Raw genomic sequence first — 21,098 nt, forward strand, 5'->3', positions numbered from 1 at the left:
AAATGATATCAGAGCCAGACACCGAACAGTGTACCAATGAGAACGTCGCTCTCATTGGACGGTAGATTGTGAGATCCCACATCAGTTGGAGAGGGGAACGAATTATTACTCATAAGGGTGTGGAAACCTCTTCCTAGTAGACGCGTTTTAAAATCGTGAGTCTAATAACGATAAGTAAGGAGTAAAAACAGACAATATCTACTGGCAGTGGGCTTGGACTGTTACAAATGGTATTAGAGCTAGACACCAAACGGTCCAAACGGTGTAGCAACGAGAACGCTGGCCTCCAAGGAGGGCGGATTGTAAGATCCTACATTGACTGACATCGATACGTAATAGGTCAAAATAGTCCGTTACAAAAATGGTTATCAAACGAGAACGAGAACGATTTAATTTAAAAAATGGAGAAAACAAAAGGCATATACAAATTTAATTTATTTGTCTTATTCACTTGACTAATGGGGACCCAAAAGAGAAAAGAAAAGTGAAGAATGAATATTCAAATTTCAAAGTTTCAAACTGTGAAAGACGCGCAAAGTAGAATTCCAGATGAGACGCCGACGCTTTTTCTCCTTCTCCTTCCAATCTTTTTAACGCTCTCCCTCTCTCGCCATCATCACTCAAAGCTTCTTCGTCTCAGATTTTCACCCATTTGCAGATCCAAGAACATGGAGAACGATTCTTCCGCTATGGAGATTAAAGGGTTTCCCACCTACGACGGCAAGTACTTGCTCTACAACGTTCTCGGCAACTTCTTCGAGGTCTCCGCCAAGTACGCCCCTTCGATTCAACCTGTTGGACGCGGTGCTTACGGCATTGTTTGGTAATTCTCGTCTCTTCTCCTCCATGCTCTGTTCTGATTGTTGATTTTCCATTTCTGCTGCTGATTTGGGGTTTCCTAGTTCTTTGATTTTTGGTAATCTATCGAATTTCTGTTTATTTTTCTTATTCTTGATGAATGCTTTCTTATGTGCTATGATTTTGATAATCTGCTTAATCAGTTGTACGACCAATTCTGAGACGAAGGAAGAGGTAGCGATAAAGAAGATAGGGAACGCTTTCGATAACCGGATTGATGCCAAGAGGACCCTTCGTGAGATAGAACTCCTATGCCATATGGACCATGACAATGTATTTATCCCAACTCAGCTCTGTTTGCTTGGTTTAAATTTCTTCATTTGGGTGCATACTTGAATGGATATTCAGGTTGAATTTGAGTTTAATTAATGAGGCAAAACGTGTGGATTATATATTTTGAATTTCGAATGCTTGAACTATAACTGTTCAAGCCCACCTCTAGCAGATATTGTCCTCTTTAGGCTTTTTCTTTCGAGCTTCCCTTCAAGGTTTTAAAACGTATCTACTAGGGAGAAGTTTCCACACCTTTAGAAAGAATGTTTTGTTCTCCTCTTCCGCCTAGAACTTTTTAGTTACATATTCGAAGCATTGCTTCTATTTCAGCTGTACTTTTGTTATGTCATGAACAAATTTGATGAAGGGATGGTTGCAAAATTCATTGCTGATATAATCCTTGGAGAGTTTTCCTGAGGAACTTATATTATCTTATCATTGAAGCATAATGATCTCCTTTCCTTCTTCTCAGATTATAAAAATCAAAGATATAATTCCTCCACCAGAGAAGGAAAAATTCAATGATGTGTATATTGTGTATGAATTAATGGACACTGACCTGCACCAGATCATTCGCTCTAGCCAGGCTCTGACAGACGATCACTGTCAGGTAAGGGATACTTATCATCCTTTCACTGAGATGTTAGCCAATGTCTGTTTCAGTAGTTAATACGTAGTTTTATTTGGATTATAATTTTGTTGAAGCAACAAGAAGCTATCTGAAACAGTATGAATGATTTTTGTGTTTGGTTAGAGAACATGTCTCTTGTTAAGCCTGTTAAAGCGGTGTTTGTTTATTGTTTGGACAGTACTTCTTGTACCAATTACTGCGAGGTTTGAAGTATTTACACTCTGCAAATGTCTTGCACCGAGATCTAAAACCAAGCAATCTGCTTCTCAATGCAAATTGTGACCTCAAGATTTGTGATTTTGGGTTAGCAAGAACAACATCAGAGACAGATTTCATGACAGAATATGTTGTGACACGATGGTATCGAGCGCCTGAGCTTCTACTCAACACTTCCGAATACACTGCAGCGATTGATATTTGGGCTGTTGGATGTATTCTCATGGAAATTCTAAGGAGGGAGCCACTGTTCCCTGGAAAAGACTATGTGCAGCAATTGGGGCTTATAACCGAGGTACTCAATCACTGTCTTCCATTTTCCTGCGGTTTGAAATTATACATGCAGCACTGATTGTTACCCCTAATCTTAAGAATTCGAAGCTGAAGCCAAATCTGTGAGATCCCACGTTGATTGAAGAGGAGAACAAAACATTCTTTATAAGGGTGTGGAAACCTCTTCCTAGTAGATGCGTTTTAAAACCTCGAGGGGAAGCCCGGAAGAGAAAGCCCAAAGAGAACAAAATCTGCTAGCGGTGGACTTGGGCTGTTACAAATGGTATCAGAGCCAGACATCGGGTGATGTTCTAGCAAGGAGGCTGAGCCCCGAAGGGGATGGACACGAGACGGTGTGTCAGCTGTGTCAGCAAGGACGCTGGCCCTGAAGGGGGTGGATTGGGGTGTCCCACATCGATTGGAGAAGAGAACGAGTGTCAATGAGGACGTTAGGACTTCAAAGAGGGGTGGATTGTGAGATCCCACATCGGTTGGGGAGGAGAATGAAGCATTATTTATAAGGGTGTGAAAACCTCTCTCTAGCAGATGCGTTTTAAAATCTTGAGGGGAAGCCTAAAGAAGACAATATCTGTTAACGGTGGACTTAGGCTGTTATTTGCTCTTATTCATTATAATAAACTACCTACCTGAATTATAATTTGCATGGGTTGCAACCTTAGATTTGTGATGTTTTTTAATTGAGTTATTTCTTTATCTTACCCCAAAAACAGTTGCTTGGTTCACCAGATGATTCAGATCTCGGGTTTCTTAGAAGTGATAATGCAAGGAAGTACGTTAAGCAACTTCCTCATTTCCCGAAACAACCACTGATTGAAAAATTCCCAGATCTTCCTCCACTGGCAGTTGATCTTGCAGAGAGGATGCTGCTCTTTGATCCAAGCAAGAGAATAACTGGTAATGCACCTACCTTTGCATCTGACATTACTTTAAGAACCTACATTTTCTTGACATGATGTGTATTTCTTATCGTGTTTACAAGTCGAGGAGGCGATGAATCACCCATATATACTAAGTCTTCATGAAATCAATGAAGAACCAACCTGCCCTTCTCCTTTCAACTTCGATTTCGAACAGGCATCCTTGGATGAAGAAGAAATAAAAGAGCTTATATGGAGGGCATCTCTCAAGTTCAATCCAAATTACATGTAGTTTCAAACACTTTGCTCCTCTTCAGTTTGTTGGGTTTTGAATGAAGAGTTAATTTTGTTTTTCGAAGATTAAGCGGAGTATGATAGTGTGAATCGATGTCGTGTTAGCGGTCAGAAAGCTGGGGAACATCTAGTTCTTGTATATAATCATGGAAAAGGTTCATTTATCAGGATTGGAAAGGTTCTATATTCACCATCTTCTGGAATCTTGCATCCAGTGATGGCTGGTGTGACATAAAAAAGGGCTGCGTCTTCCTCAGCCTTTGGATTGAGCTTCTAGGAGGAAAAAAGAAATGGTTTGCTGCTCTTCCTGGTATTGTTTCTACTGTTTAATACTAAACACAGTTTTGTTTTTGATATTGTGAGTTCATGTTGATAATGGAATTACTGTTATCAACGTGCAAAGATGATTGTCTCTGTTTGTGTGGAGGCAGGAACTTAAATAATATTAGCTTTAAGAATTTTCAATTTCTTGAATTGTTTTTAGGTGTATGTTTTTGTTTTGATTATATAAGTATAGTAGATTTAAGATTAATTACAGGTTAACGAGTAAATTTTGCTAATTTTGTTCCTAGTACGTGTTGATAAGAGATATTGCTGCCATCATAAAAGTTGAGTGTTCAATGTTGTTATTCGTACAAGGGTGTCTTACCTTCACTTGAAAAGAACTAACTCGTATCTTGAGTATTTAAAATATTCAATAAGTAGCTTCACCGTTGGGGTTGGAAAATGTAAAAACAAGCAATGATGTTGAGACGTATTTTTTTCATAGAACATTATGACATGGTTTTGGGCTTTGCTTCCTAGTCCAGAATGGTTGAATGTGTAGTACTTCCCTGTACATGGTCTATGTCTGCCTGCGTATAGAGACCCATTAATTGGGTTTGTATATGTACCATCCTTTGGGCTGAGCTCGTCGGGCTAGTGCATACCCACGATGTCATACGCCAATAAGGGAAAGGACCCACATAATATCATGGTCAACATAGATATCACGTAAGTATTCGTATTAAACATAATGGAGAAGTATCTCTATGCACGGATCATCCAAAATGCATGAAGTCCCATAATATTAAAACATGACATATATTCATGACACTGGTCACATTTTCATTCTTTTCTTGACATAGCGTTCCTATGAGACGTACATACTTGATACTGGTCGGTTGTTCATGATTAACATACATGGTTTTCTAATGTCTCATAGTTATAGTACATAACTATTAACATGGATTACATAGTACATGGAGGTTCATGCATCAAATAACTTTTTAGAAATCGTCAGCGGTTGGTCTGGACATGTGACTTTCTGGGCGTCAAAGTGCTCCTCTTCGTAAATTTAAAACTTTACTAGTAGGAATATGAACAATTAGGTAATAAATAGAAATGGATTACCCTGAGGTAGATTACAACCCTCACCGTGTAGGGCCACAATTTGGATTCGACCAGGGACGGCCAAGCTAATATCCGCCTGATAACATAACATAGTTCAAAATAACTTGTACGCGTCATAACATATATCATAGTATAAAAACATAACATAGTACATATCATACAATCATAAGACAAAACACGTGCAGGGATCACAGAGCACGCGTCCTTCATACAATCACAAGACCCTAAACCCTATGATGTATGTTATGACGCTTACCTTTCTTTTTCCGGGTCTCCTTACGAAGGAGTTTTAGATTTGCGTGAACTAGCAAACCGATCACTCATTGGCGATGATCCCTCCGGTATGAGCAAACTGTTAGGATCGATACCAATTATTAGCTCTAATACTAATTGTTATGATCGCTCAACAACGCACACACTCGATCAAGTTTTATTATTGATGACGTCGGGTATTGTACAACAACAGAGAATACAGAGAACGAAGGAAAGTACATTTTAAGAGCACTTGAGTATATGTATGGTTTCAATTTACTAAATATAGCTCCTAAAAATTTAAAGCTACGGGATGTAATCTAACAAATATATCTCTATAAAATCTTTATCAAATATCTATCATATATATCTCTATCATATCATTACGAAATATCTTCCTAATATATCTCTATCACATCTGGGCATCAGGCTCTATATCCCGACACAAACCGACGGCACGAGACCAGCTTGAACCCAGCCAGGCTCTATTTCTTATGTCTCCTTCGGTCACGGTCACTGCCACGTCATATTTATATTATTATTTTAGAATGAAATGTTAATGAGACAAATTAAAAAAATTTAGGACTAAAAATTAAAATCTACAGTTATAGAGCATTTTTGTAGAATTTCTGGCTCGAGCTTCTCAATATTGAAAATGAACTTGGAATGGTGATGCACGATACGTCTACATTTTCAGTCTGAACTACAAAGAAAAGCCACAGAATGAGCTTCCGGATCTTCTCAAAGCCGCTGCGGAACCGAAGCAGAAGCCGATTACCGCCGTTGTCATCTATTTTATTGCGTTCATTCTCACATACTTTCTCGCAATTCACCAGGTTCCTACTTCATCTCTTTCTTTGTGAATTCAATCTTTCTGTAATCGCTTGATTGAGAGAAAAAGCGTGTGATTCTGTTGTGATTGATATAGTTATTTTGCAGACCAACGTTTGGCATTGCGTTCGACATTGATGGCGTGCTTCTCCGAGGCGATGCTCCGATTGGAGGCTCTCCACAAGCTCTGAGAAAGTTATATGACGATTCCGGTATGGTTTCTTTGTTTTTGGAGGGCAGCCACGCTGAAATGTTTTCATCGTTTTTATTTTTTCTCTCTTGTGAAGTATCTTCGGAAGTTTTTGGGACTGAATTTGCTCGTATTAATCTTTGCCTTGGCAGGTGTATTAAGGGTTCCTTATATTTTCCTGACAAATGGTAATTCCCTGATCATACTCAACTTTTCAATCTAATGTGCCGGAATTAACTAGGGGTTGCTCAATGATATAATTGTTCAATTTGGTAAAAGAATGATGATGATTTGGTATTATCGTTCCAATTTATATCTATTTTATATTGCATCTTTCCTGGCAAGGGGTTATTCTTTGTCACATTCTAATTTTCAATTCGATGTTCATGAATGATGAAATGATTAGGAGTTATTCTACGTGATTGAGCTATTATTCATTTAGATATTTTATAACAGAAGGACTGGTCATAATCTTCGTAACAAATATTGTCGCAATATTTACATATATTCAGACACACCACAGGACACTTATATGTCTACACACTTTTGGATGCAATGGAATGTGATAGGCTAAGATTTTAGGCTGAAGAGAGAAAGTTGGAGAGAGTTTCTTGCCGCTGAGTGCTAATGCACTTGCTCATTTTGTAGTTTGGATTACAAGGGGTGGTAAGCGTTCCAAGGATCCTAGGAAATTCTTTCTTAATTATCCTTGGTGTTGCTACCATTCTGATCTATTTACATGAGTTTTGAAATCGTTTCCTTTTTTTCCTACTAGTAATATTGCCTTTACTACAATCAAAAGTTGCTGAGTATCTTTCTTGAGGCAGTTGGTCTACACTTACTTAATTCTGTGTGAAGCCAAGTTCATAGTCTCTTGAAATGCCTTAGTTGAATTTACGGATCTCATGGTTTTATGGATTGCTAGTAGGACACCGTTTGGGCATAAATTATGTATAGTCTGAAATCTTGAGAGGCTTTAAATGGTGTGTTCAGCTCTAGTTTTGGTTACTTCTGCAGGAGGTGGAGTTCGTGAATCCAAGAGAGCCTCAGATTTGAGTGAAGTTTTGGGCGTAAATATATCACCTTTACAGGTAAGATGTGCATACAAACTCCTTTCTAGACGGCTGATTAATCAAGAGTGTTAATCATATATACTTCTCTTCTAGACTCTATTCTTACTTTTCCTTTTAACCCAGGAAGGTTCTTACCCATTGCCCCGTTAACTCAAAGGAAATTTTCACATAGATTATTGCTTAATATCCTTTCGTTTGGATTTTGAACAGGTTGTTCAGGGCCATTCACCATTTAAACACCTTGTAAACAGGTATAGTTTAATCTGACCGGAAGTTGATGCAAACCTTTAAATATTTTGAACAGCTTGTCTGATAACAGGAAGTTGATGCAAACCTTTAAATATTATACCTGATTATGCATAGAGGCAGTAGCAGCCACAGCTTAATCTGTCTACTTTGGCTAAAACTAATGAACTTCATTCGTTGGTTGGTAAAGTAAATAACTTCCTTTAAGTTTGATCTCATAGATACTTCAATTTGTGTGCCAGATATGAAAACAAACTTGTGATTGCTGTTGGAAAAGGAGAACCCGCTGCAGTGATGTCTGAATATGGATTTCGGTGAGCTTTTGTTCTGATAGAATTTTGTGGTTTTATTTATATCATATCTACTCGATGACTGTTCCTTGCTATATGAGCTTTATGCATTCTTTTATCTTCAGGAATGTTCTTTCAATTGATGAATATACATCCTTCTTTGATAACATTGATCCTCTGGCACCATATAAGAAATGGACGACTATAAATGGGGCTAATCATGAAAAAACTATCTCAAATCTAGCTGAAAAGAAGAAAGTTTGCTCTGAGAGAGTTGATGCTGCCTTCATCGTTAGTGATTCTGTTGATTGGAGCAGGGATATTCAGGTTGCCTTTAGCTTTATATCTTCCACGACGTGTTCTTGCAATAAATAGATCTTAATCTCATTTTTCCTTTCTGCCCTCTATTGAAGGAATTGATCAATTCTTTTCCAATTTCGATGAGATAAAATAACTAAAGTATAGGAACAATCAACTTCCTTTCCGCGTTTAGAAAATGTAGACTTCTTAAAACATGGAGAACAAACTGAAGTGAGTGAAGATTTTTTCTTCTCTCTCTGCTCCCTTTTCTCTGCAAGACATTATATAAGCCCATCCATCCGTCCATGAAGCTTTTGGTTGCTGGGTTTTTCATCTGTAATCCTGATGGGATACTCTTTTCTAATATTTCCCTTTTCAAGGAATGAAAAGGCTAGGCACATTTTTCCCTGTACAAGATCTTGAAGATTTCCCGTAGGGCTTAGTTTTTATCTTGAGAAAACTGTTAGTTCAATGTTTTGTGCTCTTGTTATGATGCAGTCATTAGTCTTACTGAAGTTCTTTGCATTCCAACAATTGTTTCTTCTTTCTGAAATCCATGTATTATGAAGTTCTCTTCCTATTTTATCGATTTGATCCAACAACTACCAGCATAGCTTATGCTATCACCGATAATTTTCCCTTGTGTTCAATTGCTTCAAGTAGGAATTACTCTTAATTCGGGGGCCCTATCTGAAATTAGGTATAACTTCAATTTCAAAGTCTATTTTTGTGACTATTACATTTAGTTTAAACCTTTTATTTAGTTCAACAATCGTGGAGCGAGAGATTGAATCATTGACCCTTGAAATGACAATGGTGCCTTATCTATAGAGCTCTACTCAGATTGGCCATTTGATTTTAACCTTTTCCACCTTAATTGCCAGTTCAATATTATGAAATCGATTTCCATTATTGATACTCTTTTAAACAAGAAGACAAAACTTTTCATTACTCTGTTTAATTATGCACTAAGCAACATAGTATCGCTAAATCAGGTACTTTGTGATATCTTAAGAACCGGAGGTCTTCCAGGAAGAGAATTTGGACACCAACCGAACTTGTATTTTGCACACGATGACCTTGAATACCAGGTTACTAGTCATATACTCTTGGATCGTTTCAGAATTGATTCACTGTTGCCTCTTTTTTTTTCATTCCCCCCCTCCCCCAACTATTATTTTCCTTTTTATTGAATGTTTGATGGTTCTAATATTGTAACTAACATGGTTCTCTTTAAGGCAGGCTGCTTTTCCTTGTGAACGTTTTGGTATGGGAGCTTTCAGAATTGCCCTAGAGTCTATCTACAATAAGTAAGACAAATATTACCGTAGGTGTTAAATGTCATAGGTTACTTGTCTGGAAGTAGTTGAGATAGTTGTTCATGCTGCCTCTTGGATCATTACTGACCCATATCATTGTAATTTCTGTCATATGAGTATAGGATCCCAGAAAAATTTGCCTACCTTGAAAGTTAAGCATAAAAGTCGCCAACCAATAGAATTTCATGTTATAAAATTTTGTAATCCTGCTTTAGAATAAAGATGTAAATTCCCATTATCATTGTGTAGATACGAATTTAGACTACCTCATAAGTATTTGAAAAGAAAACTTGCAATTAACTGACGCACCCACTGGTTTTCAGTAAATTTCCTCATGACACGAGGCCATAGCCAAGATAACATGCTGTATTGTATGATCAATCAGGCATGGTATTTTTTTAGGAATGCATATCTAGCCAACATCGAATGTTCCGTGTAACCGAAGAATAAAAACAACCAAATTGAAGAATGCTTGCTATTGTTTAAACATAAGGCTAAATCAACAATGTCTAGCAATACGCTTTAAGGCTTGCTATTAACATCTCTGCCTATAAATGGTCATTGTCACTTTTTTGCACCTAGTTTGTTAATGCAAGTGTTTTTTTTTTTTTTTTTTGTTCAAACATTGAATATACATGCATCCTATTCAGTTGTTTTTTGTGGGGAAACTCTCCTAATCCGAAGAAGAAATAAAGTTTGTCGACTATTGATTCGATCTTAGAGTTGATCATATGTGAAGCGCTCGTGTTATTTTATGATGCAGGATTCACCCTCATGCTTTGCAGTACACATGCTATGGAAAACCAAATCCGCTCGTATTTCGCAATGCCGAAGCTGTACTTAAACTAGTGTCATCAGTTCATCAAAACAAGATGGATGCGAATACTGAAACTAATCACTTCAAGACTCTATATATGATAGGGGATAATCCTTCTGTCGATATCAATGGAGCAATTCAGGTTAGGTGATCTTAACTGGCTAAGAAGAAGCCACTTTTTTTTTTTTTGTGTTCTTCCCCATTTTCTGTTGCTTACTAATCTGACTGATCACATTCATTGGCCTGATACTTTTGAAATTCAGGCTGGAAGTCCTTGGTTTTCTATCCTGACTAGAACAGGGGTTTTTAAGGGAAGAGAAAATCATGACAAACATCCAGCTGATCTGGTAGGTTAAACATTTTTCTCCACGTTATTTTCTGCTCCGTTTAACTGTTAGGAAAGAAAATGACGAGTTTGGGATGAAGTTTGAAGAAGCCCTCAAACATGAGATAACAAATTCAGTCTTTCACTAAGATTTTGAATAGCTATCCCGAATAAAGTTGATTATGTTTCACCTCTTCCTCGAAGAAGAAAGACAATAAAACAATTATCAATCACTGTCTTTGTGGATCTGATTATCCATATAATATACCAAAGGAAACTCGAGATATTTTATATCTTTCTCTTTGAATGAAATCTTAATTTCAGCTCTTCTTTTAGAGGAAGTACTTAATTGTTAATATGGAAAAAACGCATAATTCTTTTCTGCAGGTAGTCAACACCGTTGAAGAAGCAGTGGACTACATTTTCAAGAAGGAAGGGATATGTTGAGAAAGACACGAAGGAGAGTTGATTCTTTTGAGAACATATTAATAATGCTATTCTCTGCTGGATGAAGCATGGTATGGTGTGGGTGAGATTCCGTTTACTTTCATAATTAATGGCGGCCTTACTACCAATTTCTATTGATGAAAAGTTTTTCTTAATTTACATATTATCTCTTCGCATTGAAATATAGAAGAAACCTCTTTTTTTATTGGTTAGTTGTACCAATTGATAGAACTTGGGAAAGTTCTTTATTTTCCAATTCTCTTTTTTCCTTTCTATATTTAGCTTATGAGTTGAATTTAAATGGTCAAAATGAATTATAAACTTAATCAGTCTATAAGGTTTGTCTATTAAAATTAAGTCATAGACCATTTAGAATCATTTTGTAAATTTGAAGGATGAAAGTCTTTTGAAACTTTACAGACCACGATCTTAGGAACTAAAAGTAATTTCAGTAAGGCCATTAATATAATTTAGAGAAATGTAACAAAATGAAATGAATCGAGCCACATAGTTGAAGGAAAATGTATGGATGGTTGTCTAAGATAGGGATAAAAAGAAGCGGATTTTGGAATTGATTATGTAACCGTTCAAATCCATTGCAAATATTGTCTTCTTTGAATTTTCATTTTTAAAATGAATCTATTAGTAAAGAGATTTCAACACCCTTATAAAGGATGTTGATATGGGGTGAATTTATCAACAAGTAAAATCACCTTGTCAAACACGTTCATTCAAACATTTAAACATTCTTTTCATACGATCTTTTAAAAATAGCTTCCGATCGCATTACTTTAATGGAATGATTTCATTGATTTCCGATGCATGCTCCTTTATATTAATAAATTCTAAATATTTATTGATTTTATGTATGTAGCTAGTAGCTTTCTAACCTAACCAAATTGCATAACCTAATTTTTCAAATTGATTGTAGCATTTGATAATGGTGTAGGTAGGAAACTATTTAAAAGATGGACTTTCACGTCGGGCACATATGAATTGTCCAAGAAGTTGCAATATGGACTAGAAGAATTGGCAGTAGTAATGGTTATAGCCTCGACGAAATTGGCAGAATCAGTTGCTTGTACAAACAAGCAAAGATCGATCTTTAACAATGAAGATTAATTCAATTGATTGTTTTTAAGGTCATTAATAATAAAAACTTTGATTTTAATAAATCATCTCCTTCCCAAGAGAGGGAGCTGCTGTAGGGACTTCATTTAAACCAGTCGGTCGATCTGGGCTCTCATTGAGCCTTCAGGCCAATGACTCCGACGACCCTGCTGAAAAAGCAACCGACTGGTCGGTCGAGTCGGTTTCGGCCTAACTCTGTTCACCCCAATCTATAGCCTTGGATAAACAAACCCGACCTCGAACTATTATAAGTTCGACTTTATTCATCAAATTGCAGAAGAAGCTTCACAAGTGAATCAAATGTTGCCCCTAGCAATTTGAACATTCACTTCTTAGTTTCTAAAACTCATAATGAGCACAACACTAGTTGGCTTTATTCCCACTTTCTAGAAGGGTTGGAATTGAGACAAGACTCCAATTTCCTTGGAACAACCTTTCAGATCTTAGTATGTATCTAACTAAATCATGAGCAAACTTGGAAAGTACCTACACCTATAGTATGATCCTGGAAAAGCAAGGCCAATTGTATAACAGTGTCCAGAGGGTTAGAATTTGATGACCTGTTTAGGTTGGCTACCCTGCATACCAAGCGCCTTGCTGAGTGCAATGTGGAAATTGTCAAAAGGAACCACCTCCATCCTGCACCAACACCTCAAAAACTTCAGTCCAATAGAATAGCAGTATATAGCAGAAAAGGAAGCCCTTTCAGGTTAATATTTTGTTCATTTTGGTCCCTGTACTTTCAACTTTTGGATCTCTACCGCTTAAAACATGATCGTTTTGATCCCTATTTGTCAAATTTTAGCAAAATTTTATATATAATGGAAACTTATTAATACAAATTTATGGCTACATTTCAAAAAACCTAGTGAATGAAGTGAAATGTTAAAATTTTAATGAAAAAAATGAGATATAATAAAAATGAAGGACCAAAATGTTTATTTATTACAGTATAGGGGGGACCAAATTGAACAAAAGTTGAAAGTGCCGGGACTAAAATAAACATTTTGAAAATATATGGATCAAAATGATCCAAAGGATCAAAATCATATTTAAACCAAAAGATTATATGCATAAAAGAAACAGAAGCAGATTACGTACTCGTATTTCAACTTTCCTTCACGTGCTAAATCCAGCAGGTAATCTATCAACTTTCTGCTCTCTTTTGCTTTATCTGTACCCATCAATTTCTGCAACCAAAATCCCCTCAGAGAAAGGTCCTGCATTGCATACACATGAATTGGCTTATTCTCTTTACCGGAGAACTTTGAGAAAAAGATAGATGGATTACATTTTCGATCTTGTGACTTCTGCAATTGTTTAAGAGGAAAGGCCAAAGCCTAAAGATCTCTTGGCATCCCACGTCGGTTGGGGAGGAGAACGAAGCATTCTTTATAAGGGTGTAGAAACCTCTCCCTAAAAGACGCGTTTTAAAAACTTTATGGAAAAGCCTGAAAGGGAAAGCCTAAAGAGGACAATATCTGCTAGCGGTGGGCTTGGGCTATTACAAATGGTATTAGAGCCAGACACAAAACATGTGCCAACAAGGTTGGGCTCCAAAGGGGGGTGGACACGAGGCAGTGTGCCAACAAGGACGCTGGGTTTCGAAAGGGTTGGGGGTCCCACATCAATTGGAGAAGGGAACAAATGCCAGCAAGGACACTGGGCCTCAAGGAGGGGGAGTGGATCGTGAGATCCCACATCGGTTGGGAGGAGAACGAAGCATTCTTTATAAGAGCGTGGAAACCTCTTCCTAACAGACGTGTTTTAAAAACCTTGAGGGAAAGCTCGAAAGGGAAAGCCCAAATAGGACAATATTTGCTAGCGGTGGACTTGGACAAGTTTATTATCATGCAGAAGTCTTATTGATTGTGCAAATGCATCTCCAATCAATTACCAATTGATTCAAAATGAAAATTAGATCTTAAAACCATGTAATCAAGTAACTATAATGGTGGCCCTGCAACGAGTACGATAAAAAGAAAAATATCATTTACCTTAAAAATGAAAGATGAAGTTGACACTGTAATTGGTTTCTTAGACATGCCACCATATGTTACCATTGTTCCTCCCTGCCTGGAAACAAACACATCATTACACCTTGAGGACAATCTTAGACCCTAATGGATAATCAATAAGGAAAAAAATCTAATGATAGAAACAAGTCGGACCTCAAGAACTTGAGAATTAATGTAGCAGCATTGCCTCCAACACAGTTAAATCCCAAAGCAGGTTCAGGAAGGTTTTCCTTTCATGTAAATGAATCATTTTAGTGAAGAAAATCAAGAGAACAAAGAACAAGCGTGAAAACAGCAGAAGGTTCTTGGATGTCTTTCTGTAATTGTCCTCAGTTTATCAACTTCTTCTATCACTAAATTTCAAATTTGTAAGAAAAATGCTATCTGAACTAGTAGGATTTTGCTTCCCCTTCAAAAACATCAAAATTACCATTGATTCATTCTTCCATTTTGTTTTTGTTTTTTTTTTTTTTCTTTCCTCCCTTAATTTCTGGCTATCTAGTAGAATTTTTCTTTTGCACTCTCGAAATATCAAAGGTAGAGCGACTGATCTAAACACCCTTCAACTCGAACATAAGAATACGATTCTAGCCTTTCAACTTCTTTGTTTCTCCCTTTATTTGAGGCTACCTGTTTGCAGAAGTCTTATTGTAATTTCATATAATCCTTAAAAACATGCCTTCTTAATTCACTCCCAGTTAGTTGCTACCAACAAATTATAATAGGAAAATAGCCCAACGTACCAAGAGGCTCTTAACATTCTTTATTTCAAGCTGACTCTCACTGAAAACTTCATCAGCTCCAAGTCTTTTGAGTTTTTCTTTTGATTCGTCAGACCCTGCCCTACAATAAATAAAGCAAAAGATGGTAATAACAGAAGGACTCCTTAAAGATTGCCTTAAACGAAAGACAAACTATGGATAAATTTGAACTATAGTGATTTTAAATATAAAATATAGATTCCCACAAGTTTAAAATGGAGCAACAACTAGTTCAGCCTCAGCACCTATCACGAATAATATTTATGCTATGGATGCCGCGAATCCGAGCAAGCTGAATGATACATTGTCCAACTATGCTTGTCGATCCATTTTGAACAATCGAGTCTCCTAGCAAAAGCCTAGAATTGATTATGAATTGATTGATAAAAAGGAAGGAAATATCAAACTTTCTGCAATAACCAAACCTGCTTTTAAGGAGACAAAGTCCTCCAGCATCCTCAGAGCAGTCAAGGGATTAACAGTAACGGTAGCAGCATATTCCATGGGTACTTCCATGTTGATTTTATGCCAAATACTCTGATCTTTCACAACATATGTCTGCCATGTACCTAAGTGTGGAAATCAATAAAGGACATCAAGCAATACAATGAAACTTCAAGAAACAAAGCTGTTCAGACAGTTTGTTTTGCAGAGCAATTTTTATGAAATGTTTTATAGAGATTAAGGTTTTGAAGCCCTTAGAATTAATGTGTAAGAGCCCAAGCCCATCGCTAGCAGATATTGTCTGCCTTGGCTCGTTAAAACGAGTCTACTAGAGAGAGGTTTCCACACCCTTATAAAAAAATGTTTCGTTCTCCTGCCCAACTAATGTGAGATCTCACAATCACCCCTTCAAGGGCCAACGTCCTCACTGGCACTCATTCCTTCTTCAATCGATGTGGGACCCCTAATCCACCCCCCTTTGGGGCCAGCATCCTTGTTGGCACACCATCTCGTGTTCACCTCCCTTCGGGGCTCAGCCTCTTCGCTGGCACATCGCTCAGTGTATGGATCTGATACCATTTGTAACAGCTCAAGCCCACTACTAGCAAATATTGTCCGCTTTGGCCCGTTACGTATCACCGTAAGCCTCACGGTTTTAAAACGCGTCTACTAGGGAGAGGTTTCCACACCCTTATAAAGAATGTTTCGTTCTCCTCCCTAACCGATGTGGAATCTCACGTAATGTTCACAAGTTTACAGTATGGTGTCAAGCCGAGCCATGTCTCAGTGGATAGGTCACCAAAGCTTGCAATTATGAAAGAATTAACAAATTTAATAATCCTAGAAAACAGATGACACCAGAACAAACTAAGAGAAATGTACATTGAAATTAATGCTACAAGAAGGATTCACCAAGCTCATTGCCTTCAAATACCATGACATGGGACTGAACATTATCCATAAAATTTCAGTTTTTTGTGTTTACTCATTTTTTGGGATTAAAGAGTACCAGAAGAAGGTGGAGATGGGATAACCCAGTCACCGGGTGAAAGACCCTGAACGGCCGAGCCCACTGAATGCACTTCTCCAACTCCCTCATATCCTCCAACTGCCGGCACCTCCGGCCTCACAGGGTATACACCTAAAAGTCCCCAAATTCCCTAACATCAGCATCAGAATCCAAGAAATCTTTCTATCTCAGAAAATCAGAAAAACTATTACAATTCTAAGTCAACAAGAATCAATTGCTTCGTCAGTAACAAATATACCTTCAATGCGGTTGATATCGGAGGGGTTGATCGGAGCAGCCAGCATTTTCACACATACATCATTCGCTTTCACTTCCACCGGCGGTAAGTTAACCACTCTGCACCAGACCAATGGCCGCTGATCGTATAGAGAAAAAACAATTGCGAAGTAAATTAAGTTAAAATCGAGAAGAATAATCACCTGGTAACGCTGTCTGGAGGACCATGGCGGTCGTAGACGACGGCTCTGGAGGGCGGAGACATAATCGCCGAGAACGCTCGTATGATTCTAGATTTTGGTGGAGTATAGGCTCGACGGAGCGCGAGCCGCGATCCATTGATGAATCTGAAAGCTACCAACGCCATTGATTTTGAGAAGCTTTCTGGTTTGGTTCACGTTTGAGGGGTTCGATTTAGTGCCTCATGGAGAAGACAGCCACTCCACACTCGTCTTAGTTATGTAAATTTCCTATAATACCCTTTATAAATGCTCCAATTAATTTGGCATTAATCCTTTTTAAAAAATTAAAAGGTTCGGGTTATAAGTAACTAGTCAAAACCAACAACATCCATAGTGTGCCTAGGGTGGGCTTAGGGAATTACAAATGGTATCAGAGCTAGACAACTAGGGGTGGCTTACAAATGGTATTAGAGCTTGATAAGATAAGGAATCACTACAAGGGGAATAAGATTCGGATTACCTTGTTGATGGAATATGTAAAGGCAACAACACTTGTTTGAGATTCGAATCACTCCACAAGCAAGATCGATCATGTCTAGCTTGAATGATTCTTATTGATCAAATATCTCAACACAAGAACACTTATTTGAGATTTGAATCACTCCACAAACAAGGTTTTTATAGCCTCAAAATGAAACTATTAAACGCATTCCAATAGTTGTAATATTCATACTTAATGACCATAATTAACCATTACGTAATTGTAACTAAACTAAATAAAAATCTTAAAATACATTAATGAAATACAATAACTCTAGATTGTAATCCACCCAAAATTTATAACATCAACTTCATTCTTCTTTAATGGGGCATGAATTGAAATATCTTTTAATAATTTCAACAATATTTTCTTCACATCTTCATTAAAGCATATTGTATGATTAATGTCTCTTGGTTCATATTAGATCTAGACATCGGGCGGTGTGCCAGCGATGACAGTGGACCTCAAGAGGGTGAACAGTGAGATCCCACATTGGTTGAATAACCTCTCCCAAATACTCGCGTTTTAAAAATCATGAGGTTGACGACGATACGTAATGGGTCAAAACGGACAATATCTGATACAATTTGAACCACAGACAAAACTAAAAAACATTAATAAAGAATTAACAAGGAAGATATGAGAAGTTTTAATCCACCGTTAATTTTTAAATTAATGACGAAAATTTGAATTATTGAATTAATAATCTGATAATGACACATGTCTTCATCACGACCGTTCGATCTAGTTAACTAGTTTAGTCAAATTAGTCAAACTGGGCCATGACAGGTTCATTAAATAATTTGGCCCAAGATCAACCAAGCCCAAACCCAATTGATTGGGCTCAAAGGTCATCCAAGCCCAAGATCAAAACTTTTGAATACTAAAGACTTCCAACCGATATCCAACGGACAAGATCAACAAGTCAAGTTTGCTCGAGAACAAGTGTTCTAGTCCTCGAATCAAAGATACATACGAGAGAAAGAATCATAGGATAAATCGGCACACATTTCATAGCTCATTATGGTTTTATAAGGTTCATGCATTCCAGGCCCGACTCTAATTCTACTAGCTTATAAACATAATATAATATTGTACGGATCCAACAGTCGAGTTGGATTCACGATTAAAGATTAGTTGGTGAACTCTTCATTAATTTACGGAGGTTTATTTATATCTTACTCAATTGTCATACATTGTTTAGTAAATAGTTATATATGGTAAATGTCATTTATAATAAATGATGGTCGTACATATTTGAAGTCATTAACCTTTAACAAATATGTCTCCTAACATTTTCTCTCTGAACGTTGTGTTTATCTACATTTTGTGTGTGATGGACTTACATATTTAATTTAAAATAAGATTAAAAAAAAACATAATATTTGAACACGAAAATTAAAAGCCGCCTATAATCTACGGCATTCACCAGCATCCATCCAGTGGCGCTTTGTCTTTACTTGTAAAATAAGAGTAGCACGTGATAAGAATTAGGGGAGAGCTCAATTGATTTCAAACATGTCGCTTTAGCCACTTAAGCACATCAACATTTGTTGGAAAATATTATTTTTAATTTCATAAAATATGTAAGGGTCAAAGGGTCAATTGACTTCATCTTTTGTAAAGATTAAGGAGGATCGGGAATAAATTCTGGCCACAAACGTCTTTTGTCGGACTATAAATACCCACAATATGTTATGTAAAAAGCAGATTGGTGAATGATGAAATTGAGATCTTGAATTGAGACGTTTTTCTTAGAAATCCGAACATCAATTTTTCCATTTCAAAGTTTCAAGCAATTCTTGTGGTTGAATTGCATTCGAGCCTTTCAATCGAGCCTTGATCAAGTTCGATTGTGAAGTGACTCAATTTAGAACAAGGTTCCAAATCTTACTTCTAGTAGGTAATCTAATTCTAGCCTTATCTCTTGATTGATCCAAATTTCATATAAGGAGGTGTTAATTAGTTTGATGCAAGGGTTTTTGCTTCAAAAGCTTGGATCGTTGGGCTGAGGATTAGGGTTCCTTATCAGCACGTGGCTGTATTTTAAAAAATACTCAGTAAGTCACTTCACTGTTGGGGTTAGTAATGCAATCACTCGACTTTCATGACCTTTCCAGTATTCATCGTTAACCCTCATTCAAATGTAGTCCCGATTCATTCAAATGCCTTTTTTTTACTCGAGTGTCACATGAAAAATACAGTAAAAAGAGAATTCTCATTTTCTTTTAGCCTAAAACTAAGTTTCTTTGCAACTCTATGTCGTTTATGTTGAATCACTACTGAAACTTGACATGATCAATCCTACCTGCAGAATGATTCAAATCTCAAACACGTTTTGTTCCGTTAATATATTTGATTGAACACGAGAATAGGTCTATATAAATGGAAGTATCAAATTTGGTTAAGGAATTGAATGGGTTTTAGGTCATTTTGAAAGCTTTACAAGTCATGGAATTGGCTTGAATAATGCATAGGCAGCTGGCTTTACCTCTTTGGTTGTAACTTTTTTAAAAAATGTGTGCATAAGTCATCACCCCACCACTAATATTTCCTTCTTTTACTTCACATAATTGACTTCTTTTTTGGATTTTTATTTAATTTAATCAATTTTTTACTTTTTTTTTTTTAAAAAAAATACTAATAAAAATTATTTAGTAATAGAAATTGCCTCCCCCAATTAATATATCTAGCTTAAAATTAAATTAAATTAAATTAAATATTATTAAACAACCCTATTTCTCCAAAAAGCAATAAAAAAACAATTATCAAAACCAAAAGTCAACTTTTTAAAAATAAATAAACTTAAATTAATAAAAAAAAATTAATTTGATATTTTTTTCAATTGCGGGTTTCATTAATGACGTTTTAGCCCATTATGTATAATTATCAACCTCACGGTTTTAATTAGACCAACGTGAGACCTCAAAGTTCACCCCCATTGGGGGCCAACGTCCTCATTGTTCCCCTCTCCAACCCACATGGGACCTCAAAGTCCACCCTCGTTGGGAGCCAAGGGGTCCTCATGGCACACACCCTGGTCTCTAGATTTGATACCATTTGTAGTCCATTTTAGCTCCTTGTGTATATAATCGTCAGTCTCATGGTTTTAAAATGCATTTGTTGGAGTGAGATTTTTCACACGTTTCTAAGGAATGATTCGTTCCTCTCTTCAACCGATGTGGGATCTCACAACTTCGAAATTGAAAGATACTTTATTTTTATTAATTGAGCATAAATTCTTTCTCGTAGACACGAGTATTTATTTATTTAATAAAATAATATGAATAATATAATAGATACGCAATCAAGGAACTAGATATAAGTTGGCCACGTGTCACCCTTGAAAGCCACAATTGAATTAAAATTTGATAGACTCAAAAACCATAATTTAAAAGTCAAATGCAAATGGGATGCAGCGATTATGACAAATGTAACCATTTTTGTGGAGACGTGTAGCTTTGGGGTATTCTAAACCCCAATTATTTTAAACTATTCAAAATCCACCCATTCCACGTGTCACATTCTCTCTCCCTCTCCTAATATCAATTTTCAATTTTATAAATATAAAAAAAATATATCCATAAAACATATAATTTAGGACAAATAAATAAAAATACTAATTTTTCTCTCTTTCAATAATATTATTAAACTTTAAAAAACCTAAAAATATAAAAAATACCTTTAAATTAGCATTAGTATTTTATTTTAAAATATCATAAAATTTTAAAAAATTTTATAAAATAAAATAAAAAACGAAACGGTCTATCGACTCTCCATAAATTATTTCAAAACTTTTTAATGTTATTTTCTAATGTTCATGAGTACTTTTGGAACGTGATATTAACGATAAGGGTATTTTTGGACTTC

General features: G+C 36.5%; 3 protein-coding genes and 1 long non-coding RNA gene across 5 annotated transcripts; 2 read left to right on the forward strand and 2 right to left on the reverse strand.

Annotated features, from left to right (window-relative positions):
• The first annotated feature begins 522 nt into the window (after positions 1–522).
• Positions 523–3,906, forward strand: LOC111464829 (mitogen-activated protein kinase homolog NTF6). Its single transcript, XM_023109080.1, has 6 exons — positions 523–823; positions 1,002–1,131; positions 1,604–1,741; positions 1,941–2,273; positions 2,983–3,166; positions 3,252–3,906. Exons 1-6 carry the CDS (start codon positions 669–671, stop codon positions 3,419–3,421), a joined length of 1,110 nt encoding a protein of 369 aa, XP_022964848.1. The 5' UTR covers positions 523–668; the 3' UTR covers positions 3,422–3,906.
• Positions 3,907–4,513: 607 nt separating this feature from the next.
• Positions 4,514–5,164, reverse strand: LOC111464831. Its single transcript, XR_002714099.1, has 2 exons — positions 5,072–5,164; positions 4,514–4,891 (listed from the first exon to the last, which is right to left on the reverse strand). It is a non-coding gene; the product is annotated as an uncharacterized LOC111464831 (long non-coding RNA).
• Positions 5,165–5,682: 518 nt separating this feature from the next.
• On the forward strand, positions 5,683–11,159 carry LOC111464827 (uncharacterized protein YKR070W). Of its 2 annotated transcripts, XR_002714098.1 has the most exons (13): positions 5,683–5,903; positions 6,007–6,110; positions 6,241–6,276; positions 7,106–7,179; positions 7,372–7,412; positions 7,650–7,721; positions 7,823–8,024; positions 8,993–9,088; positions 9,240–9,307; positions 10,080–10,275; positions 10,397–10,480; positions 10,846–10,957; positions 10,988–11,159. XR_002714098.1 is itself a non-coding variant. In XM_023109078.1 (12 exons), the coding sequence occupies exons 1-12, from the start codon at positions 5,791–5,793 to the stop codon at positions 10,903–10,905; spliced, it is 1,146 nt and encodes a 381-aa protein (XP_022964846.1). In that variant the 5' UTR covers positions 5,683–5,790; the 3' UTR covers positions 10,906–11,159. The 2 variants fall into 2 exon arrangements, 1 of the variants encoding a protein (XP_022964846.1); XM_023109078.1 differs by having other exon boundaries at positions 10,846–11,159.
• A 1,094-nt stretch (positions 11,160–12,253) lies between these two features.
• LOC111464828 (enoyl-[acyl-carrier-protein] reductase, mitochondrial) lies at positions 12,254–16,939 on the reverse strand. Its single transcript, XM_023109079.1, has 10 exons — positions 16,709–16,939; positions 16,528–16,625; positions 16,269–16,400; positions 15,241–15,384; positions 15,061–15,163; positions 14,798–14,897; positions 14,208–14,284; positions 14,034–14,112; positions 13,138–13,256; positions 12,254–12,675 (listed from the first exon to the last, which is right to left on the reverse strand). Exons 1-10 carry the CDS (start codon positions 16,870–16,872, stop codon positions 12,582–12,584), a joined length of 1,110 nt encoding a protein of 369 aa, XP_022964847.1. The 5' UTR covers positions 16,873–16,939; the 3' UTR covers positions 12,254–12,581.
• Between the last annotated feature and the right edge of the window lie 4,159 nt (positions 16,940–21,098).

This window comes from Cucurbita moschata, unplaced genomic scaffold, assembly GCF_002738365.1.
Source record: "Cucurbita moschata cultivar Rifu unplaced genomic scaffold, Cmos_1.0 Cmo_Scf00031, whole genome shotgun sequence".
Classification (NCBI taxonomy): Eukaryota; Viridiplantae; Streptophyta; class Magnoliopsida; order Cucurbitales; family Cucurbitaceae; genus Cucurbita; species Cucurbita moschata.

What these genes read in the sequence shown, in the direction of transcription:
- LOC111464829 (XM_023109080.1), top strand. Translation starts at nt 669, where the DNA reads ATGGAGAACGATTCTTCCGCTATGGAGATTAAAGGGTTTCCCACCTAC. An exon ending in GCCATATGGACCATGACAAT is followed by an intron (nt 1,132 to 1,603) that starts GTATTTATCCCA and finishes CCTTCTTCTCAG; the next exon opens with ATTATAAAAATCAAAGATAT. An exon ending in AATTGGGGCTTATAACCGAG is followed by an intron (nt 2,274 to 2,982) that starts GTACTCAATCAC and finishes CCCCAAAAACAG; the next exon opens with TTGCTTGGTTCACCAGATGA.
- LOC111464827 (XM_023109078.1), top strand. Translation starts at nt 5,791, where the DNA reads ATGAGCTTCCGGATCTTCTCAAAGCCGCTGCGGAACCGAAGCAGAAGC. An exon ending in ACTTTCTCGCAATTCACCAG is followed by an intron (nt 5,904 to 6,006) that starts GTTCCTACTTCA and finishes GTTATTTTGCAG; the next exon opens with ACCAACGTTTGGCATTGCGT. An exon ending in ATATCAATGGAGCAATTCAG is followed by an intron (nt 10,276 to 10,396) that starts GTTAGGTGATCT and finishes TTTGAAATTCAG; the next exon opens with GCTGGAAGTCCTTGGTTTTC.
- LOC111464828 (XM_023109079.1), bottom strand. Translation starts at nt 16,872, where the DNA reads ATGGCGTTGGTAGCTTTCAGATTCATCAATGGATCGCGGCTCGCGCTC. An exon ending in CCTCCAGACAGCGTTACCAG is followed by an intron (nt 16,626 to 16,708) that starts GTGATTATTCTT and finishes GGTCTGGTGCAG; the next exon opens with AGTGGTTAACTTACCGCCGG. An exon ending in GAAGGAAAGTTGAAATACGA is followed by an intron (nt 12,676 to 13,137) that starts GTACGTAATCTG and finishes GTGTTGGTGCAG; the next exon opens with GATGGAGGTGGTTCCTTTTG.